Genomic DNA, 23,472 nt, shown 5'->3' on the forward strand with positions numbered 1-23,472 from the left:
CATTTAAACTTGGAATGATTAAAAATAAAAGTCATCTCTCTTAGGTGTAAAACACTAGATCGTTCTTTTGCCAAACAATGCATCATACTATGATAGTTTAGCCGAAAGTTACGTTGTTGTTTGGGAAGCGCACCCCTGAATTCTTCAAAGTATCCTGTTTTGTATATTAAAAAAAAGAAAGTCATAAAGGTCTAAAAATCCACATGAGGGAAAATAAATTAAAAAAAAAAAAAACAAGCATGAAAATTGATGTATGTGCTGGGAGTATGATTTTTTTCTATTATTTTTATTACAGTATTATCATTATTATCATCTTTAGCTGTATTTAATAGTATTGTCGTTGCATATAATTACTTTCATCTTCACTGACTTTAGTATTATTATTGATATTGTCATTATTATTATTATTATGATTATGACTATTAATGCTAATGACCAGCATTTCTGTTTTACTTCTATTTATGTGTTCTGTGTTTACTGTACACTGAAAAAAATTATTCAAAGATGATTCCTTGGATTTACTCAATTTTTTACGTTAAGTGGTTGTAAACAATTTATTTGGGCTGAATTTAAACAAACAAATTAAGTTGAACATTGTTCAATTTAATTTGTTTATTTAAATTCAACACAAATAAATTGTTTGCAACAGTTTTGCATGCAACACTTTTTTTCAGTGTATGTTATACGTATTGCATTCTTAATTTTTAAAATTATATTTAAAAAAAACACATGAAGGAGAGTAAATGGTGAAATGATTTTCATTTCTGGACGAATATCCCTTTTTAATTTTTCATAAATGAATCAGAGTCAATATAATAGCTTAAAGGGGACCTATTTTGTTCCTTTTTTATTTTACAAGATGTAAAATAAGTCTCTGATGTCCCTACAGTATGTATGTGAAGTTTCATCTAAAAATTCATCACAAATAATGATTTATAACTCTTTGAAACTGCCCCTTTTAGGCTTTGTTTCTAATTGTGCTGTTTCAGTGACTGTCACTTTAAATTCAAATGAGATTGTGCTCTTTTCAAAAGAGGGCGGGGCTACAAATGCCTAAGTGTCAGCATAGTGGCAGATTCAAAACTGTTATGGTGGATGGCTGCTTCTCACTCAGGGCTGTTTATGCTAATGAGGGAGAAATCATAACTTATGGGCGGGGCTTTCCCCCTCTGATGACACGTACAAAAGGAAAATGTAAATCAAAGTGTTTCTGCAGACTGTTTTTATCAAGTGTGATTATAAAAAGTACAATTAATACATTTTTACATTAGATGCTGGCTGTATTCACACACTGCTGCCACACAACTGTGTTTAAACCCCTTATAAAAGTGATTTTTGCACAGCAGGTCCCCTTTAAGACTAAAAGCATGTTGTTTCTCTTCACTCTTGAAATCCCCGTCCGTCACTTTCCTGCCCTCTCTCACACTGACGCAGGACTCTTTCCTTCAACTTCACACTCTCATTGTTCACTGTGACCCAAAGCACAATCTTCCTCTTCCACACACTTCCTGCTTCCTGCTTCTGAGCAGAGCTGTTTCCTCAGCTTATTTGGACTAATATATTCAGAATCAGGGACTTCGGTTCCCTATCATGCTCTTAGTCGCATGTGGATGAAAGAAAAGACGAAATCTTTTGTCTAATGTTTTTAAAGTCCCTTTGAGTCACTGTGTGTGCGTATCAAAACACACAGATTGTAACTGTAACTGTAAACTGAACTGATGCTTGCCATGTACGTAAACCTTCCATAGCATTACAATGTCAGTGTGTTAGAACTGGAAGCATGAAAAAAAAAATGTCTTTCCTGGTCTGATTTAATCTGATGGTGCAAATCTCAAGCATTACACTCCACCCACAACCATTTAACAGAGGAACAGCTCACATACAGATGGAAATGCTGTCGTATTTTATTAACCCTTGTGTCCTTGCAGACTTAAGTGACTTCATTTATTCTGTGGGCATCAAAGACTTTATGGGACTTTGAGAAGAAATATGTGGTTAAGCTACAAATAAAAAAGAATAAAAAAGTAAGAAAAAAAATTCATATGAAACCAGAAACAAAGATATTTAGTGAATAACGAACGACTCAAAAATAAGTGTTTCTCCATATATTATTGGAAAATAATATATATTTATATATGATAATCAATACATTCACCGGCCACTTTATTAGGTACACCTTACTAGTAACGGGTTGGCCCCACTTTTGCCTTCAGAACTGCCTTAATCCTTCATGGCACAGATTCAACAAGGTACTGGAAATATTTCTCTGAGATTTTGGTCCATATTACATGATAGCATCCCGCAGTTGCTGCAGATTTGTCTGCTGCATATCTATGATGTGAATCTCCCGTTCCACCACATCCTAAAGGTGCTCTATTGGATTGAGCTCTGGGGACTGTGGAGGCCATCTGAGTACAGTGAACTGATTGTCATGTTCGAGAAATCAGTCTGAGATGATTCATGCTTTATGACATGGCGTGTTATCCTGCTGGAAGTAGACATCATAAGATGGGTACACTGTGGTCATAAAGGGATGGACATGGTCAGCAACAATACTCAGGTAGTCTATGGCGTTGACACGATGCTCAATTGGTACTAATGGACCCAAAGTGTGCCAAGAAAATATCCCCCACACTATTAAACCACCACCATCACCACAGGTCTGAACTGTTGATACAAGGCAGGATGGATCCATGCTTTCATGATAAATAAGGGACTAAGCCGAAGTAAAATGAATGAATGAGAGTCATGTTAAGGGTCAGACAAGATAAAAACCTCTTCTTAAAGGGAGAGCTCACCAAAAATGGAAACACCCCATATCTTACTCCAAAATACCTATGTTCAACAAATGAAAGAAACTCATAAAGGTTTGGAACCACTTAAGAAATGGATGGTGTATAACATTTAATTATTGGATTAACTATATTTTTGAGTGTGTGGAGGTGTGAATTTAAACTATTTTTGCTGCTTGTTTAAACTATTCATTTAAAATAAGTTAAACAACACAATTCTTAAGATTTTTTGGGGACAACTTAATTATAGGTTCAATCCACTTTTAAAAACTATGAAGTTAACTTAATCGATTTGTGTTGGGACAGCATGAAGGAATTGTGTGGAACTGCATTTTTTTTTACAGTGCTGTTTAATTTTCACATTGTGGGTAGAAATTCCAGGTATATTTTTCATATCATGATAGTAAAATATTAAAAATATGGTAGTAGTTTCTACAGATTTCAGTGTGTGCTTGTGGCCCTGACAGAGTCGTGATTACCCGTGTAGGGACTTGAGGGCCGTGGCGGGAGTGTTTATGCCGGTCTGAGAGGTTTATCAGCTCCAAACACTCGCAGGATTTCCGCTTTGGGATTGTCCGTCCAATTCCTGAGTTCCACAGGAAGCGCCGAATAAAAAGCAGGAGAAAAACGCCCAAAAGCATCTCATTCCTCGGCAGTCGGATCACGGGGAGCATCGGGATGGTCACCGCGCGGTGCTCTTCATCAGACTGAAGAAGAGTTTATAAGAAATGCTGGCGATGGTGAGGCGCGTCAGAGCGCGCGACAGGTGGACCGAATGGCCTCGGGCACGGCACGGCATCACGTGATTTTTATTGACAGGGTGAGTGTTTGAATAAGTTTTATCGGCATGCTTTTTATTTATTGGTTACAGCATACTATAGTGTACTTCATATACGATAAAATAATGTTAAACAACTATTTGAGTGGACGAAAAAGAGGTCTTTCTTACTGGTCGGCAGGACTTTAACAATTACTTACAGATAGAATAAATAAAAAAATGGTGGTTACTTAAATGTACATGACGATTATATACAATAAATGAATAAATAGGCCTATACAGTGCTCAGCATAATTAAGTACACACCATTTTGAAAATTAATATTTGTATCCATTTCTCAGTGTATGTATGCAATGTATTTTGGTGCATTTTAACAAAACAGATTTATTAACCAGATATATTTATTAAAATAATAGTTTAGTCACCAAACATATTTAGAAATTAAAAGACAATACAAATAAATTGAAGCTAAACATTGCCAAAACAAACAAACAAACAAAAAAACATTTCAACCTACAAAATTTCAACTAAATTTTTTAGTATTTTTTTTTTATTTTTAACTTTTTTACATTTTTCTATAACATTCTATAACAATTTGCGTGTACTAGTTTTTGAACCATTATCGTATTATTTTGTTAGATTAGCTCCAGATTTGGCTTCAGTACAGACTAATCTAATGTATTTGCACAAATATATTATTGTATTTCTCTATGTAACTCACAAACTACATAAAGAACTTTCGAAACATGACGTAATACATGTATTACTGTACGCTTCCCTACTGTCTACCACAGTGACCTGTTGTCTGTCTGTCTGTGTTTTTATGTTAAACACTGTGGTTTGAAATGTTCACATGTTCTTATTCCTTACATTGTCTAAGTTCAAATTATTATGATATTTTGTTTCTATTCTTTTATATTTTATTATAGTTTTATATTTTATCCTCCTATTTCTAGCTTTGGCAATATTGTATCATTCAGTCATGCCAATAAACTGAATTGAATTGAGATAGATAGACAGACAGACAGACAGACAGACAGACAGACAGACAGACAGACAGACAGATAGATAGATAGATAGATAGATAGATAGATAGATAGATAGATAGATAGATAGATAGATAGATAGATAGATAGATAGATAGATAGATAGATAGATAGATAGATAGATAGATGCAAAAAGTGTTTACATCCAGCTTAGAAGGCAAAAGAAAGTCTGAGAGAAGAAACATTCAGCCGGCACTTTGGTTTTTGAGTCTTCATAGTAACTTATTTGAATTATTTTAAATTAATTGAATGTCATGTAATGTTTTCTTACATGTAAAAAGCTGCAACAATGAATCCTAAATTAAATGTTTTTAGAATTTGCCTTTAATTTAACTTAATTTCATCTTATGTAAGTTGCCCAATGTGGTTTAAGCATCATTGCGTTTTTCTTTCTTCCTGCTTTCCTTTATTTGATCCATCGTTTCTCGCCGTGTAAACCGAGCTGCTTCTGCGGGTGAATTCCAGCGGCTATGACGTCACGCGGGTCTCCGTCAGCGCTGGCTGGAGTGTTTCTCCGGGACGTCCCGATGAAGGAGGGGCAGTAGTGGTGCGGTGACCCCCCTGCTCGCTTTGACAGTTCTGAGAGACTACTGAGTTTGCAAAAAAACTGAACCGAGCAAGCGGGACCGCGCGCAGGGTTTAAGTAGCGTAAATTTGGGCACATGCGCGTTTTTGGACAGTCCGTAGATTAGATTATTCCTCTAAACTTGGTGGGAAACTTTGTTTTTGGGACTCGCTGGGGGACCAGTCTCCTACATCCTCGCAGAAGCGGTTAATCTCGTGGACAGGAGCAATCCAGTGAGTCATTATACAAATAACTAGTCTATTTTATTGGTGTGAATAATGCATGCGTCAAGCGCTGTTTTATTATCTATTTACGCAAGCAATTGCTTAGGACTGTTCATTGTGTATGTCTCTGTGTGTGTGTATGTGTGTGTGTATTACTATTATTGTAATGAGATCAGACTGAACTGGATCAACATTGGAATCTGTGAATGGTTGCAAATAGTGTTTTGGGGAAAGAGCGCCGCCTGCTGGTCATTTGAATATTTATACACAGATTGTTTTATTTGCATACGACTTATTTTTGCTGGATTAGTTAGCATGCGTACTAACCACTGACTTCCTTTTTCAATGTGATGGCTTTAGTTTTGCTAGTGATATATATTTATTATTATTTTTTTAAATTATTATTATTATTCTTTTTTAATTTTAATTCTAATATTATTCTTTTTGTATTATTCAATTCAGCTTTTAATTCCATCGTTCAATCAGAATTACTATACAGATATAAACACATTTTGCGGCACAGTGTCTCAGTGATTAGAACTGTCACCTCACAGCAAGAAGGTTGCTGGTTCCCATCTGGGTCAGTTGGCATTTCTGTGTGGAGTTTGCATGTTCTCCCAGGGTTTCCTCCGGGTGCTCTGGTTTCCCCTCACAGTCCAAAGAAATGCGCTATAGGTGAATTGGAACTAAATTGGCCGTAGTATATGAGTGTGTGTGTGTGAATGTTAGTATTTGGGTGTTTCCCAGTGATGGGTTGCAGCTGGAAGGGCATTCGCTTTGTAAAACGTATGCCGGAATAGTTGGTGGTTCATTCCACTGTGGCAACCCCTGATAAATAAGAGACTAAGCTAAAGGAAAATGAAAGAATGAATGAATGAATGAAGACATTTGGAGAAATATTGTCAGAATTGCAAGATATTCACTCACAGTTCAGACTTTTCGAACACACTCTAAAAATGCTGGGTTGTTTTTTACCCAATTTTGCATCAAATATGGGCAAACTCAACATTGGGTTCATTTAAATGACACTTGAAACCACTGTTTGGGTTTGTCCATATTTGACCCAACATTAGGCAAAAGTCTAGCATGTGTTCATACTCTTGGCAGGTTTGATTAACCCAAATTCTCATGAAGAACTCATTTTAATAAGTATGAATACTAAAATTCAAAAATATAGGTCTCGGTCCACTTCCAGATGAGCTCTGGTCAGACAGCGTGAACGTTAAGTGAACCAAGACTAAATATACAGTTGAAGTCAGAATTATTAGCCCCCCTGTTTTTTTTGCCCCCAATTTCTGTTTAACGGAGAGAAGATTTATTTAAACACATTTCTGAACATAATAGTTTTAATAACTCCTTTCTAATAACTGATTTATTTTATCTTTGCCATGATGACAGTATATAATATTTGACTAGATATTTTTCAAGACACTTCTATACAGCTTAAAGTGACATTTAAAGACTATGTTAATTAACTATGTTAATTAGGTTAACTAGGCAAGTTAGGGTAATTAGGCAAGTTATTGTATAACAATGGTTTGTTCTGTAGACTATCGGATAAAATATATAGCGTTAAGGGGCTAATAATTTTATTCTAGCCAAAATAAAACACTTTCTCCATAAGACTTTCTCCAGAAGAAAAAATATTATCAGACATACTGTGAAAATTTCCCTGCTCTGTTAAACATCATTTAGGAAATATTTAAAAGAGAAAGAAAAAAAAAAACAAAGGGGGCTAATAATTCTGACTTCAACTGTATCTTGTTGCTACAATACAAGAGAACTGGGTAGGGTTGCACCAGCTGATCGTAAGTTCTTTCTTAAACTGGAAGTCCACACTTGGGGCTTAGTAACTACTAGCTAGTTTGTAACTAAATTTCTCACTTTGGTTGCACCACATGTTCCTAGGGCAAACCGTCGTTGGTAGGTCGTAAGCTCTCCGTAAAGTCATGCGTAGTCGCATTCAATAACATATTATCCAACACAAAGCATTTAAATAATTAAACTGCTTTAAAATTCCGCAACTAACGTTTATATATATATATATATATATAAAATTGTCCTATAAAAATGAAATCATAAATCACATTTTTATAGCACATTAAATTAGTCAGTCACTAATAACCGATGACGCATACATTGCATCGCACGCTGTGAATACACACCTTGAAAAAAAATTTAACTTTTTTCACAAACCGAAACAAATAAGAGATTTAGGAGGAAAATAAAGAGTAAGAGTAATAAATAAAGAGTAATATATATGCCGTAAATATTTAGTTAGAACGTAGTGCTACGTTTAAACTAAGTTCAGTGGTGCAACACAAAAATATTTAGCAATGTGTAAGTTGTAACTTAGTGTCCCTTTAAGTCACAACTAGGCTACGTTTTAACTTACGCACTGCTGGTGCAACCGGTCTCTAAACCACAAGTGTGAACACACCTACTGTATAAACTTGCAATTGAAGTCAGAATTGTGAGATTTAAAGTTACAAATGCATGTGAAAAAAAGAGCTGCAGGACGAACAGTCGCAATTAGCATTTTTAATTTTTCTGTGGTTTAAACAAGCTTGCATTCATACTATCTTTTATGCCATAAAAAGTAGTATATACCGCTAAGCAGGATGCTAGTATGCTATTCCAAATATAATCTCAAGCACTAACTGCTGGCCTTCCATTAGTCGTAACTGCTTCCGCTTCTAATTAGAGTCATTATTTGTAATTATATGTAGTGATGTGGATCTAAATGTCAGTGTATGTTGACATACAGAGTTTACTTTAATTTTGAGGCTTTTTTTAGCTTTAAAATGTGCACTTTATGTACAGAGCCACTGTATGTACATTGCCAAAAGTATTTTCTTTTAGTTGTATTTCTGTTGTTTTTCATTGCAAATATCTGAAATTTATATTTTTTCTAGATCAGAAAAACATATTACAAACCAAGTTTACAAATATCTGTTAACGAGGTAAGAAAATAATAGTTTTATTTGAACTTAATGAAAAAATAAATGAAAAGAAACCAAATAAACAGATTTTTAATAATTTAATAATCTATGCAGTTCATGCTTCAATGTTTTTTTCTAAGATTTATAACATTTTATTAGTCACAGACATTTTTTCTTGTTTTAAGCATCTCATCTCGTCGTACTTTACTCATCCTCCCCTTGTTCCAAACCTGTCTGAGTTTCTTTCTTCCGTTGAACACAAACAAAGATAAACTGAAGAATAAACAACATCCAAAAACAAAGTCCAAGGCACTCGAAAAGTATGTGAAAAAAAATGTTTGCTTTTTAAAATGCCTATCATGGCTTTTCTTCAAAAATAAAACCAACGCTATCGGGAACACTTGCCTTCATTAGTGTAACAATGTTCAGGAGTTTATTTGAACACTCTATGGTCACATAAATCAATTGGATATCTTAGCGATACAGAAAATCATATATCAAACACAATAAAGTCAAGTCAACAGTCATTATTAATCCAGTAATGGAAGAGAGAGAAAAAAGATAATCATCATGATGAGTATTATACAACATATTTCTCAAAAAGTAAAACATGAAATGTATATAGAAAAGGAAGCCACAAAAATATGAATAAACCAAAATACAAACATATGCATATAGCCATGTTAATAAAAGCTTTAAAAAATCCAGCAGCTAGCTCTCTACAACTCTCACATGGTCACCCATTGAAGCTTAGCTGAAGGTCTGTGTGGGTCCTAATGCCCCAGTACAGTGAAGGGGACTTTATACTACTTAGTGAGCACCGTCTTTCGGATGAGACGTTAAACCGAGGTCCTGACTCTCTGTGGTCGATGAAAATCCCATGATGTCTTTCGATAAATCCTGGCCAAAATTGCCCACTGGCCTCTGTCCAGCTGGTATGCGGTCTGACACAATTTGGCTGCTGTAGTGTCATCCAGGTGGATACTGCACACTGGATGAGGAGATTCCCCCCCCCAAAAAACATGTAAAGCTTTTTGAGTGTCTACAAAAGCTCTATATAAATGTAAGGAATTTTTATTATTATTATTATTATTATTAATATTAAAAAAACATTTTCACTTACTTTTTGAGTGCCTTTGACTTAAGATTTAGTTGTTTATCTTTATGAATCCCTTGTCTAAAGAGCCCAGACACATTAACAACCCCACTAAAAACAGCTATTGACCTCCATACTGTAGTATTGTTTGTATGTACTACAGATGTCAATAGTTGTTTTTCCCCAATATTTTGCAGAATATTTAGTTTTGTGTTGTTTTTTTAAAGAAAGAAATTCATAAAAGTTTGGAACCACTTGAGTGGCTTCTCTTAAAGAGAATTATGAGATATGTAATTATGAGATATTTTTCAGAAATAATTTCATGATTGCAAGACATTCACTCACAGTTCAGACTTTTCAAACACACTCTAAAACGCTAAAATGTAGTTAAGAAATACTTAAGTAGTTTCAATTGGTAAACAACAAAAATATCAACAGCCAATCAGAATCCTGCTTTAAAGAGTATGACCCATTAAAGCAACAGACAATAAGACTGCAACATGCTTGTATAATTCTTGGCATGAATGTTCCTTCAAACTCATTTAATGTAAAACTACCAGCACACACACTCAGCCGGGATCTAAACCAAGGTTTATTTTTGCCCATGCACAATGTGAGTCAGATATCTGGCAAGATTTACATTGGACACGTGGAAGTGTTTACATGTTTTGGTGATCAGTCGCTGTAGCTCGAATAGCTTGTAGGTGTGGAGCTGTAGAAAGCATTAAATGTTTGGCAGCAGATCTGTGTGAATGTCATCCAGAAGTCCTAAACCACTTTACTGGATCATTTTGGTGTGGGACGCTCCGTGGTGGGCCATCCAGATCAAACTATACAGACATGTGTAAAGAGTTACTGACCCACAATGCTCAGACTGAGGCGGCAATGATGCTTAACAGAGGAAGGAATTTTTCACAGTATTTCCTATAATGTTTTTTCCTCTAGAGAAAGTCTTATTTGTTTTATTTCAGCTAGAATAAAGGCAGTTTTTAATAAAAAAAACATTTTGAGGTCAATATTATTAGCCCCTTAAGCAATATTTTTTTTCGATTGCCTACAAAAAACATTGTTATACAATGATAAGCCTAATTACCCTAACTTGCCTAATTAACCTAGTTAATTCTTTAAATGGCAATTTAAGCTGAATACTCTGAAATAGTTGGCGGGTTATTCTGCTGTGGCGACTTCTGAAATAGAGACTAAGCCAAAGAAAAATGAATGAATGAAAGAATACACTTAAAAAAATCATCAAACTTCTTATTTAAAATGAGCTTAATCAACACAAATTCTGAATCAAAGAGTAACTTATAAACAAAATACTGCAATATTAAATTAAAAAACAGCAGATTTGATTTAATGGTGACTTTAAATTTCAAAAAGTGAACTTTTACTCTTTAACATTTAGTAGCACTTCCCCAACACACATTTTATCAGCCTGCACATGCACACAGGACAAAACCATTAAGAACAGAACAGGGGTAAGATGGGTCGTTAATCTTCAGAAAATATGAGACAAGAGCTCATTTAAAGTGCTTCTTACACACACACACACACACACACGCACACACACGCACACACACACACACAGGTAGTGGTAGGTCTAATAGTGGAGGCTTTAGGCTTGTTGTCAAAAGCTCTCCGGGGAACACAGAGATCAGTTTTACACCGCTCTGAAAAGCTGAACTCATTAAAGCAGCAATAACCTGATGATTACTGTAAGCTGTTCAAGATGAGAGAACATGCACATATACGTATGTTCAGGATGAGAAATGGCTTTTAATATAGCTGGCTTCGTTTCATCTAAAGCAGGCATGTGTATGTGAGTGTGAGTGTGTGTGTGTGTGGGGGGGGGGATGCGGAATGCTGTTTCTGTAATTAAAGCCATGCTTTTAATAACATATTCTTAGTTATGTGAATATAAATATTACTTATTGAAGTAATATTTAAAGTCTGCATGAACTGGAAGCTGCGAAATTTTTTTTCCCTGTATTGTGAAGCAGATCCCATAGAAACAGAATGTTAGATGAGAAAACAGTGGGCGTGGCTTTTTTTTTTTTTTTTTTTTTTACTGCGAGCTGATTGGATGTAGTAAAGTAGGCATTTTTATTCAGAAGCTCTTCCTTCTTTCCATTTCTGTTTGTTGTCAAAGCTGACAGTTGGAGGGGTGTGGTTATGTATGTTAAACATGCCCAATTCCTCAGACAGACATAGGGCCCTATACCCGTGTATGGTGTGATTTGTTGCTATTTTCAGACCAGTGCAACCTTAATTTTCACGTTTTGTACCACGTTGTTTAAATTGCAAATCCATTTGCTCCACTTTGTGGACTCATGGTTGTTCCGGTCTAGAAAGGAAATGTGTTAAGGCACATCGTTGCCACATTGCTATTTTGAGGAACTGAAATAGACCACGCCATTGACCAACTAAAAGCTGCTCTAAAGTCCAGCGCAGATTGCTTTAGTTATGCGCCTATGCGGATCCAAATGCTTTTGTTAATACACACAGGATGTACAGGAATACACAAATAATAAATTATTATTTTCTACATAAATATAAAAACCACAGCCTCCATGCTTTCTTTATGTCAGGGGGGCTTTTTTTCGCGTTTATTCATGACATTTTGCATTTGTATAATGTAATTATTATTAGCAGTATTATTTATTATATGCGTATTTATATTTGTTTTAATAAAAACAAGTTTAGATTTGTTCACCTGTCAGACTTTGGACCATATGTGGCATAAGAACAGGACGTGTGTTTAGATATAACTCAGTTTTTTGACCACACTTCGTTATTATTGTTCATTTATTCATTTGCTGGAAATTAGGACTGATTTTAGAAATAGTTTTGACACAAATCTTTGCGCTTGACAAACAAAATTAAATCTGTAGACTAATGGATGTCTTCAGTGGAGTGCACACAACACCATTTCCTTAGACACGAAAGTAAAGGAGTAAACTAAAGACAAATAAAGAGGCCAAATGGAGAACACTCGTTCTTTATCCTCACGCTGCAGATGGTGTGTTTAACTTTTTTCTCGCTAGTGAAGCGTTTTTTACGTACAAAGTCCGCCATGTAAACGGCAAATGCACCATGGCGTGACGCAACTAACTCTTAAAGGGAATGGGAGAGGAGTCTCTGATTGGTTTAATTACACATTATGCTCAAAACACACCCATAACTCATTAAGAGAATAAGCACAACCCTTTTAGACCATGCCCTGGGGCACGAAGCATATTTTTCTATCCTTAAAACAGCTAAACTGGATTCGGACACGCCCTTCTTGCTTTTGCGTTGTGTGCTTTAGACATTGTGCTTAGATCGTTAAAATAGAGCACTTTATTTCAGAATTCAACGGAAAACAAATAGGAAGCACATTTTCAGATTTCAATTGTAGATTGCAAGGGGATACTTTTTTTCTTAATGACATGCACATATGAATTGTTCACCACAAAACTAGCAATGTGAGCTAACAAAATTAAAACAGTTAGTTTTGATTTCATTTGTACAACCTGAGATTTTCATGCTACAGATGAAGACAAGGAATATATCTTCAATCATTGCAACCAAAACGTAAATGAATAATGATGATTATGATGAAATTTGTGCATGTATTTGTGTATTTACATGTTCATGCATTTCTCAGAATCTTGTTCAACTCAATAGGCTGTGATTCGTAACAAATGTTCGTCTTAATAATGATTAATTTTCTCTTAATTGTCTGCCTTTAAAAGTGCATTAACTCTCTCTCTCATGCTCAAACATGAAACAGGTCATAACTGTGTGCTTTTGTAAAATGGTTCTAAATGATATGTTTAAACCTTCATGTCGGTCTGAAGAGCAGTTGTGTGTATGATGAGCTCCAGCTGCTCACTGAAGCACTTTAACATAAAGAACATTTGCTAAATACTAGTCAAGTGCTCTAAAGACTCTTACATCTAATGGAGTAATGTTCGGCTTAACTGACTATAATGTTCTTTATTATTATGCACTATTTATTATGTATTATTTTAAGTATGTGTATTATCTCTCTATAGCATCCATCCATCCATCCATCCATGCATCCACCCATCTATCCATGTATCTATCTATAGTATCCATCCATCCAACTACAGTCTACTGTACATCCATCCATCCATCCATCTACAGTACTCGTCTATCTATCTATCTATCTATCTATCTATCTATCTATCTATCTATCTATCTATCTATCTATCTATCTATCTATCTATCTATCTATCTATCTGTCTGTCTGTCTGTCTGTCTGTCTGTCTGTCTGTCTGTCTGTCTGTCTGTCTGTCTGTCTGTCTGTCTGTCTGTCTATCTGTCTGTCTGTCTATCTATCTATCTATCTATCTATCGTATCCATCCATCCATAGTGTCCATCCATCCATCTATATACAGTACCCATCTATCCACCTATCCATCTATCTATACAGTGTCCTTCCATCCATCCATCCATTTATCTATCTACAGTATCCATCTATCCATCCATCCATCCATCCATCCATCCATATACAGTATCCATCTATCCACATATCCATACAGTGTCCTTCCATCCATCTATCTATCCATCCATAGTATCCATCAATCCAACTATCCATAGTATCCATTCATCCTTCTATCTACAGTATCCATCCATCCAGCCAACCATCCATCAATACAGTATCCGTCTACCCATCCATCCACCCATAGTATCCATTCATCCATCTATCTAGAGTTTCCATCTATCCACCTATTCATCTTTCTATAGTGTCTTTCCATCCACCCATTCATCCATTTATCTATCTACAGTATCCATCCTTCCATGCCTCTATCTATATAGAGTATCCGCCTATCCATCTATAATATCCATCCATCTACAGTATCCATCTATCCACATATTCATACAATGTCCTTTCATCCATCCATATATAGTATCCATCCATCCATCCATCCATCTATACAATATCCATCTATCCATCCATAGTATCCATTCATCTATCTTTCTACAGTATCCATCCATCTATCCATCTATATACAGTCTCCATCTATCCACCTATCCATCTATCTATACAGTGTCCTTCCATCCATCCATCCATCCATCCATCCATCTACAGCAGGGCTATTCAGTTTGTCAAGGGGGCCAATTCATGAAAAGCAACCCAAATGAAGGGCCGGAGAGCATATATTATTACATTAGAAAAAACTAATTTGTGTGCAAAAAGATGTGATATTGGAATGGCCCGCCGCTATAGTTAATCCAGTGTGCGTGCGTATTAGCCTTGGTATAAGCTCAGAACTTTAAACTAGCGCACAGTCGGTATAACTTTGTTTAGTTGAAGCAGATTTGTTCCATGCAACAGAAACAGGGCGTTGAGAAGCCTTTGCGATAATTAACCGTGACGAATTAAAGCACAGTTAAATGAAATCGGCTAATCGTTGCATCTACAATGTCAGTGCATTGTACAAAAGGTCTTTACTACAAGCATATTTAATTACAAACATAGATTTCCAGGAGTTTTCCGGGAGTCAGAACAAAAGGGTAGATGGGTCTGAAATACTAACGCAATATCACGGCAATTGGTAACTTTTTTATTTAGTGGCTAATTCATATGAATTTGTACGATCTAATTTGTACAATTAAGTATGATTTGCTCATCACCCAATGACAGTTGGGGTTAGGGGTGGGGTTAGGTGCTACGTCTCCTTTTTAAAATCGTACATTTTCATACAGCTGAACTCCGGGACAAATTGCCAATTAAATAGCCCTGATCTACAGTATCCATTCATCTATCCCTCCATCTATATACAACATCCATCAGTCCTTCCATCCATTGCATCCATCCATCTATCGTGGATGCAAAAAAATCATTGTTTGCAGTGAGTACACTGTTATATTGACAACACAACTAAGTCATTTGACTCTCTTATCCATACACAAGGACTTGTCATTCTAACGTCACTGACATGTTCATTGACACAGAAATTTAGTACAATCCATGGTGTTTTACTATTTGTACGCATTGTTTTAAGAAATGCACTTACTGTTTTGCTAAGGTGACACAGTGGCTCAGTGGTAAGCACCGTCGCCTCACAGTAAGAATGTTGCTGGTTCGAGTCTCGGCTGGGCCAGTTGACATTGTGTGGAGTTTGCATGTTCTCCCCGTGTTGGCGTGGGTTTCCTCCAGGTGCTCCGGTTTCCCCCACAGTCCAAAGACATGCGCTATAGGTGAATCAGATTAACTAAACTGGTCATAGTATATGAGTGTGTATGGGTATTTCCCAGTACTGGGTTGCATCCGCTGCAAAAAACATATGCTGGAAAAGTTGGCTGTCATTTCCGCTGTGGCAACCTCTGAAATGGAGACTAAGCCGATGGAAAATGAATGAATGAATGTTTTGCAAATTTAAATTCTGATCTGGGAAATGTGCCAAAGCGACTGAGAAAAACTGTAATATGTCTGCATTTATCTTTCAGGTAACTGACTGACAGGTGAACTAGAGGGAAACAGACACGCCTGAAGTCTCTCTTTCTGCTGTCAGAAACACCTGAGAGACAGACAGACAGACAGACAGACAGAGATGTACACAGCGCTTCTGCTCTCCTCCTCTCTGTTTCTCCTGCATGTGACCTGCACACCTCAGACTCACAGTCATCACGGGTAAACACGGACATAAACACACACACAATGTTGTCTGTAGAGTCAGTTCACATGCTCTGGGGTCACAGGAAGGTTAAAGGTCAGTGCATATAATAACAGCTAATTACATTAGTCAGTCACGTCCAGTTAGAACTGATAGACAGCAAGCTTCCGAGATATAAACAAGAATCCAAATGTATTTATTATAAAATGCACTGTAAATAATGCTGGGTTCCACACAATCGATTTGTGTTGGGACAGCATGAAGGGATTAAGTTAACTTATTAGGTTTTACAAATTTAAGTGGATTGAACATAAAACTTTCAGCTCAAGATTTAAAATACGCAATGATTAATAAAGGCTTTTGTTGTGCTCTTCTGACACTTTGCCTAAATAATACTTGCCATTCAATATAATGCCTAGGAAATTGTATAGAATGGCTAGGAAAAGAATGCAAAATCTTTACAAAAATTGATATTTCATACTGTGCCTAAAACCATCAGGCATTCTATACATTTCCTAGGCATTCTATACAATACTGTGATTTCACACATTGCCGGTAACATATACAGTTGAAGTCAGAATTATTAGCCGCCCTTTGAATTATTTTTTCTTTATTAAATATTTCCCAAATTATGTTTAACAGAGCAAGGACATTTTCACAGTATGTCTGATAATATTTATTCTTCTGGAAAAAGTCTTATTTGTTTTATTTTGGCTAGAATATAAGCAGTTTTTAATTTTTTAAGGTCAAAATTATTAGCCCCTTTAAGCAAATTTTTTTTCGATAGTCTACAGAACAAACCAACTTAGTTAAGCCTTTAAATAAGCTGTATAGAAATGTCTTGAAAGATCTGTTCTGACTTCAACTGTATATACTGTTGGAAAGTTTGTAGTCTTTTAAATGTATTTTCATCCATCAAGGATACGTGAATGTATCAGGCAAAAACATTAATAATGTAACAAAAAGATGTCTATTTCAAATCAATAAGTAAGTACAGTAGCTATTCTCAAAAATATATTTTTAAATTGAGAAGCAAATCAGTTTTCAGCACTTAGAATAATAAACGTTTCTTGAGCATCAAATCAACTTATTAAAAATGATTTATAAAGGATGTGACACTGCATGAGGACTGGACGACTGATGTCAAAAATGTTGAAATACATCCCAGAAATAAATTATATTTTAAAACATATTCAGATAGAAAAAAGCTATTTTAATTGTAGAAATATTTAAAATTTTACAATCAAATAAAATGCAGCTTTAGTTAGCAGAAAAAACTTGTAACAAAAAATGTTTGAACAGTAATTTAAGCATATCAGAGTAATTTAGCCCTCCTGAATTATTAGCCCTGTAGTATATTTTTTCCCCAATTTCTGTTTAACAGAAAAAAAGATTTTCTCAACACATTTCTAAACATAAGTTTTAATAACTAATTTCTAATAACTGATTTAAGCTAGGGTAATTAGGCAAGTTAGGGTAATTAAACAAGTCATTGTACAACTGTAACACAGTGAGTCTGGCAACAGAGATGGGGATCCACGTGCAGTTTAATACAATAAATAGTCAGGCAGGCAATGGTCAAACAGGTACAAACTGGAGCATGAGGGTAATCCAAAGAGTTTAGTCAAAAACAGGTGAATGATAGGGATGGCTGACTGTTGCCAATGTTTAGACATAATGTCGAGATCCCGAAGTGCAAGTGTTTTAAAATACTGCACCGAATCATGATCCGAAACACCCAGGTTATCTGACTAAAGTGTTTCAAAACACTAGGTCATGTGACTAAAACGATTCAAAGCATCGGTCATTTCAGAAGCGTTTCAAGACCTGGCGAATCTGCATTTGACTGATAGGATCGAAAAGAATCCTACATAATAATCTCATGTGTCCTAGTGGACCGTGCTTGTGAACAGAGTAACTGTGCTGCAAATGGCAGCGAATCCCGACTTGTACAAATATTTTAAAATTATGATGATGCATTTTAATAATGTTACTTTATGACCAAAACAAGACATATTTATTCACAAAGCGTTCATTCAGATGTCAGACCAACGTTAAAACAAATCACGTTACAAGAACAGAGCACTTAAAAACTAACATCTGCATCACCCTGGATTCACACCCAGACTAGCATGCAGAGATAATGGAACTCTCACCGCTTCAAAAATCGCTTGAAACTTTACAACGTGGGGTTTAATACCTCAATTAGCTTCACCGTTTCCTTGCTGAAGCTGTTCCAGAGCAATACATAAAATGTAGAGATGGGTTTCGCAATGTTTCGAAGCTTCGACACATTTGCTTCAACTGTTTCAGTGTTTCATGAACCCTCACTTTTCCCATTACTAGCGAATGATCGGGACAAGCAGCAAAGCAACATTAAGGGCAAACAATACAAAGATCAAAAACACTGCTGGGAAACTGGGAAAAAGCTTAGAAATGCTTCACAGGGAAAACAAGACTCAGCCAAGTGTTTGTGTATGAGAGGTGAATATAAAGTCCAGGTAATCAGTCCATGATGCGCTTCCAGCTGTGTGTGAGTAATCAAGCATGATGTGGAACTGGTGTGTGTGAGGTGACTGATAGGAGTTGTAGTTCATATCAGTGGTAGATGTGTGGTTCGTGTGACAAAGAATGTTCTCCATCGATCTGTAAGTGTTAGATTACTGGCGATTGTGACAATAATGATGGTTTGTTCTGACAATCGAAAAAATACTGCTTAATATTGAGATTAAAATGGTTTTTAAAAAATAAAAACTGTTTTTATTGTAGCTGAAATAAACCAAGACTTCCTCCAGAAGAAAAAATATTGTTTAAATTACTGTGAAAAATTCCTTGCTCTGTTAAACAGCATTTGGGAATTATTTGAAAAAGAAAAACAATCACAGGAGGGCAAATAATTTTAATATCGACTGCATGTTTAGGAGTGTGATTGTGTAAAACTGTGTGTTTCTGTGTGTGTGTTTCAGGAGGAGAGTGTGTGTTGGTGATGTCTGGAGTCGTCGTGTGTCTTACAGCACAGAGTCTTTTCTTCAGCCTGTACACAAACCCTACATCACCATGTGCCAAAACCACCGCATGTGCAGCACGTACAAGTAAGAACAGCACAGGAAAGCACATATCAAACCACACCACGCACCATTAATTCACTGTATTGTGTGTTTTACAGGACCATCTACAGGGTTTCTTATAGGCAGGTGAGCAGAGCAGCTCCTAATCTTCACATTTACCCAGAATGCTGTCCTGGATGGAGACGCATGCATTCAAACAACTGTAACCAAGGTAAATCAAAGGTCATATTGATCTAAAGTTGCGATAGTTGTCTATAAAATTTTTGTGTTATACTGGTTAAAAGTCTCTTCTTCATACCTTGATAGCAATCATTAAATAAAGTGGTCCAAATGTATTTAAATCTATTTTAACCCGTGTGTTTGTTCAAATTGACTACCCTTTCGTTATGTTGGTGGCTGTTTTTGCCCCATTGATTTCCTTTATAATGACATTTTTTGATTGCAAAGCCATGACAGCATATAATCATACATTCTTGATTGTTGGTGATTTTCCCTGTTGGGAAGAGGTAAATAGTGTAATTATTACTGTTGATCATCAGTTGGTAGCATTAACCCTTTAGCTAGGCCTGTGCAAAAAAGGATTCTGGCTTTTATAGGGAGTTCTTTGGAGATAAACAGCAGATTATAGTGTGCGTGCATTAATACACTTACTATGTTTACTATGTTCTGAGAGCTGAGTGGCTTATTTTGAGACATATAAAGATAAGTGCGCAAAGGTCTCACACTCACACACACACGCACGCACGCACGCACGCACGCACGCACGCACGCACGCACGCACGCACGCACGCACGCACGCACGCACGCACACACACACACACACACACACACACACAATACTCCATATAGAAGGCAGAAACTGTCAAAAAAAATGTCATTATAAAGTAAGTCAATGGGGCAAAAACAGCCACCAACATAATGAAAGGGTAGTAAACTTGCCCAGCATGTATTATTGAATTTTTTTTTTTTAATTCAAAGCATTTTGTCAAAAATCTTATTTTAACAAAAATTTTCACCACAAATCGTTGCATGTGCTGAAACACAGAGAAAGATGTGGCCAAAATAAGACTCATAATCATCCCAGAGTGGACAAAAACATCCCCAACAGCACACAAAGGTTAATATTCACTGGAAAGTGTAACGTTCATCCAATCAAATCGTTCAGTCCGAACATTATGATAGGCTGTCCTTCCTGCAATTGCTAAAAACATGCTAGCAACTTGTTACAAACAAGTTAGCAAAATTGGTACCAAATATGCACCTTCTTCATACCTTCTTCTACTAAGTACTATAAAGTTTTTTTCTCTAGTGGATGTTAAGTGGTGTATTTTAGGGATGTTGTCTAGTGTGTGTTCATGGGGCATGCCTTTGGATGGCGGTTCATAGGGTGGAACGTAGACTTTCAGTGCTATCAGGTTAATGTTAGCATTTTTTCAAGATCTCCTATTGCACCTTTAACTGAGTTCTGAATGTGTTTTCATTCACTTTTTTATGTGTATTTATATTTGTGTCACTCTATATAGCGGTGTGTGAACAGTCTTGTGCAAACGGAGGCTCATGTGTGAGGCCCAATCACTGTGCCTGTCTGAGAGGATGGACAGGACGATTCTGCCAAATAGGTACTAACAAACACATATTAATGTTGCATGTTCATAAATGTTAATAATAATATGTTATATATAGTAAATAAATATATAACAATATTCATTCAGTTTGTCGTCACTGTGCTAAAACATGTTAACAACTTGCTAAAATGTTCAAAAAGTTAGAAAACATGCTAGAAACATATTAGAAATGTTCAAAAATTACTACTAATATGATGAATATGTTAGACTTTTGTTAAATGTTTAAAACATATTAGATGCTAGCAATATAAAATGTGTTAGCAACTTGTTCAAATCTTGTCAACAAGCTAGAAAATTGTTAAAAAATGTTAAAAACATACTAGAAACAAACAAGCTATCAGCTTATTAAAACATGCTATAATCTTGCAACAAGAAATTCTGCCAGAAAATGTTTAAAACATTTTAGATGCTAGCAACATAAAACTTGTTAGCAACTTGTTAAAATTTTACAAACAAGCTAGCAAATTGTTAAAACAAGCTAGAAATGTGCAAGCAATGTGTTTGAATATGCTAAAAACATTATAGCAACTTGGTAAATCAGGCTAGAAACTTGTTGAAATGTTAAAAAATAACTACTAACATGATAAAACATGTTAGCATTTTGTTAAATGTTTCAAACAAGCTATCAGCTTATTAAAACATGTTAGAATCTAGCAACATGAAATCCTGCCAGAAAGTGTTTAAAACATATTAGATGCTAGCAATATAAAACATGTTAGCAACTTGTTAAAATCTTAAAAACAAGCTAGAAATATGTTTAAACAAGCTAGAAATGTGCAAGCAATGTGTTTGAATATGCTAAAAACAGGTTAGCAACTTGGTAAAACATGTTAGAAATGTGTTAAAATGTTAGAAACAAACTATTGACACGATAAAATGTTAGCATTATGTTAAATGTTTAAAAATGTATTAAACTTATTAAAACATGCTACGTGACAACTAATTAAAACATGCAATGTGAAATCCTGCCAAAAAAATGTTTAAAAAATATTAGATGCTAGCAACATGAACCATGTTAGCAACTTGTTAAAATCTTACAAAGTGAGTGAATTGTTGAAACATGCTAGTAACATGTTTAAATGTAAAGACAATAACTACAAACATGATAAAATGTTAGCATCTTTCAACATGAAATCCTGCCAAAACTTGTTTAAAACATGTTAGATGTTGGTAACATAAAGCATTTTAGCAGCTTGTTAAAATATTACAAACAAGTTAGCAAATTGTTTACACAAGATAGAAACGTGCAAGCAATGTGTTCAAATATGCTAAAAACACGTTAGCAACTTGGTAAAACATGTTAGAAACGTGTTAAAATATTATAAATAAATATTTCACGTGATAAAATATATTAGCATCTAGTTATTTTATGCAAACCATCAACTTATTAAACCATGCTAGAAAATCTTGCTAGAAAATGTTTAAAACATATTACATTCTAGCAGCTTAAAACATGTTAGCAACTTGTTAAAATCTTTCAAACAAGCTAGCAATTTGTTTAAACAAGCTAGAAATGTGCTAGAAGTGTCTTTAAATATGCTACAACACATCAGCAACTTATTAAAATGTTATAAATAAGCTAGCCAACCGCTGACTTGTTAGAAACATGCTAGCAATGTGAGAAAGCATGTTAGTATCATGGTTAACAGTTACAAGCAAGCAACTTTGTTCAAACAAACTTAGCAACTTGTTAAAATATGTTAGAAATATGCTTTTAACAACAAAACATGTTGGCAAATTGTTAAACAGTACAGACAAGCTAGCAATTTATTCAAACATCAACATGATAAAACAACTCATTAAATTCTACAAAAAGCTAGCAACTTATTAATAATACTTTTAGTATAAACAATATCAACAGTACAAAATATAAATACTTATGTTTAAATAGCATCTTAAGAGTGAACACTGATGAAGAAACCTTAACTTTACTAGCATTATAAATAACTGTTTTTAAGATAAGTGAAAGGCTGTTTGTCTCTTAGATGTGGACGAGTGTAAGGAGGCTCAGCACTGCTCTCAGAAGTGTGTGAATACGCTGGGCAGTTTTCAATGTGTGTGTGAGGAGGGATTCAGTCTGGATGAAGATAAAGTCACATGTTCAAAAAATCCTCCTTCCTCACCGACTGAACATTCAGACCCAGACCATCAATCAACCAGAAACACTGGTAAGAGCAGAGTAATCGGAATCATCTTCATCATCATCATAACATACAGACACTCATCAGCAGATTCACATTCACACTCGCAGTAATGCATTCAAGAACAGACAGAACTCTTCATCAAAACTATATAAAAATAATAGTAAAAGTTAATGGTAACATTACAATCAGTTCCCTTTTAAATGTGTTCAAAGTGTGTTATTTTACTAATAAGTATGCTAAAGTGTACATATTTTTCACTCATTACCCTAATGTCATACCTATTTTTTAATAACTCTGAATGATTATGTAAATTTTAAATATTAATATTATTATTGTTTATTTATTCATAAATTTTTAGTCATATAATATTATATGATTATTGACATTATATGACTAAACAAATAAACAAATAAATAAATAAACAATAACAATTTGACACTTAATATTATGAATATACAACTTTGAATAAACCCTAACATTTAATAAAGTCACACTTTATTTTAAGGTACAATTCTCACTATTAAAAAACATTAACTATGAATTTTAGCTCAATAAACTCCTAATT

General features: G+C 35.1%; 1 protein-coding gene across 2 annotated transcripts in view; it reads left to right on the forward strand.

Annotated features, from left to right (window-relative positions):
* Window positions 1–3,448: 3,448 nt before the first annotated feature.
* Window positions 3,449–23,472, forward strand: part of egfl7 (EGF-like-domain, multiple 7) — a 32,757-nt gene continuing 12,733 nt past the window's right edge. Inside the window, exons 1-6 of one of the 2 annotated variants that reach the window (XM_056446916.1) lie at window positions 3,449–3,612; window positions 15,904–16,087; window positions 19,037–19,162; window positions 19,237–19,349; window positions 20,662–20,757; window positions 22,749–22,931. In XM_056446916.1, the coding sequence (XP_056302891.1) occupies window positions 16,008–16,087; window positions 19,037–19,162; window positions 19,237–19,349; window positions 20,662–20,757; window positions 22,749–22,931 (598 nt within the window). In that variant the 5' untranslated portion in view covers window positions 3,449–3,612; window positions 15,904–16,007. Of the gene's footprint in view, window positions 3,613–5,187; window positions 5,415–15,903; window positions 16,088–19,036; window positions 19,163–19,236; window positions 19,350–20,661; window positions 20,758–22,748; window positions 22,932–23,472 lie in introns of those variants that run through there. The other variant, XM_056446917.1, reaches the window with a different exon arrangement.

This window comes from Danio aesculapii, chromosome 21, assembly GCF_903798145.1.
Source record: "Danio aesculapii chromosome 21, fDanAes4.1, whole genome shotgun sequence".
Taxonomy (NCBI): Eukaryota; Metazoa; Chordata; class Actinopteri; order Cypriniformes; family Danionidae; genus Danio; species Danio aesculapii.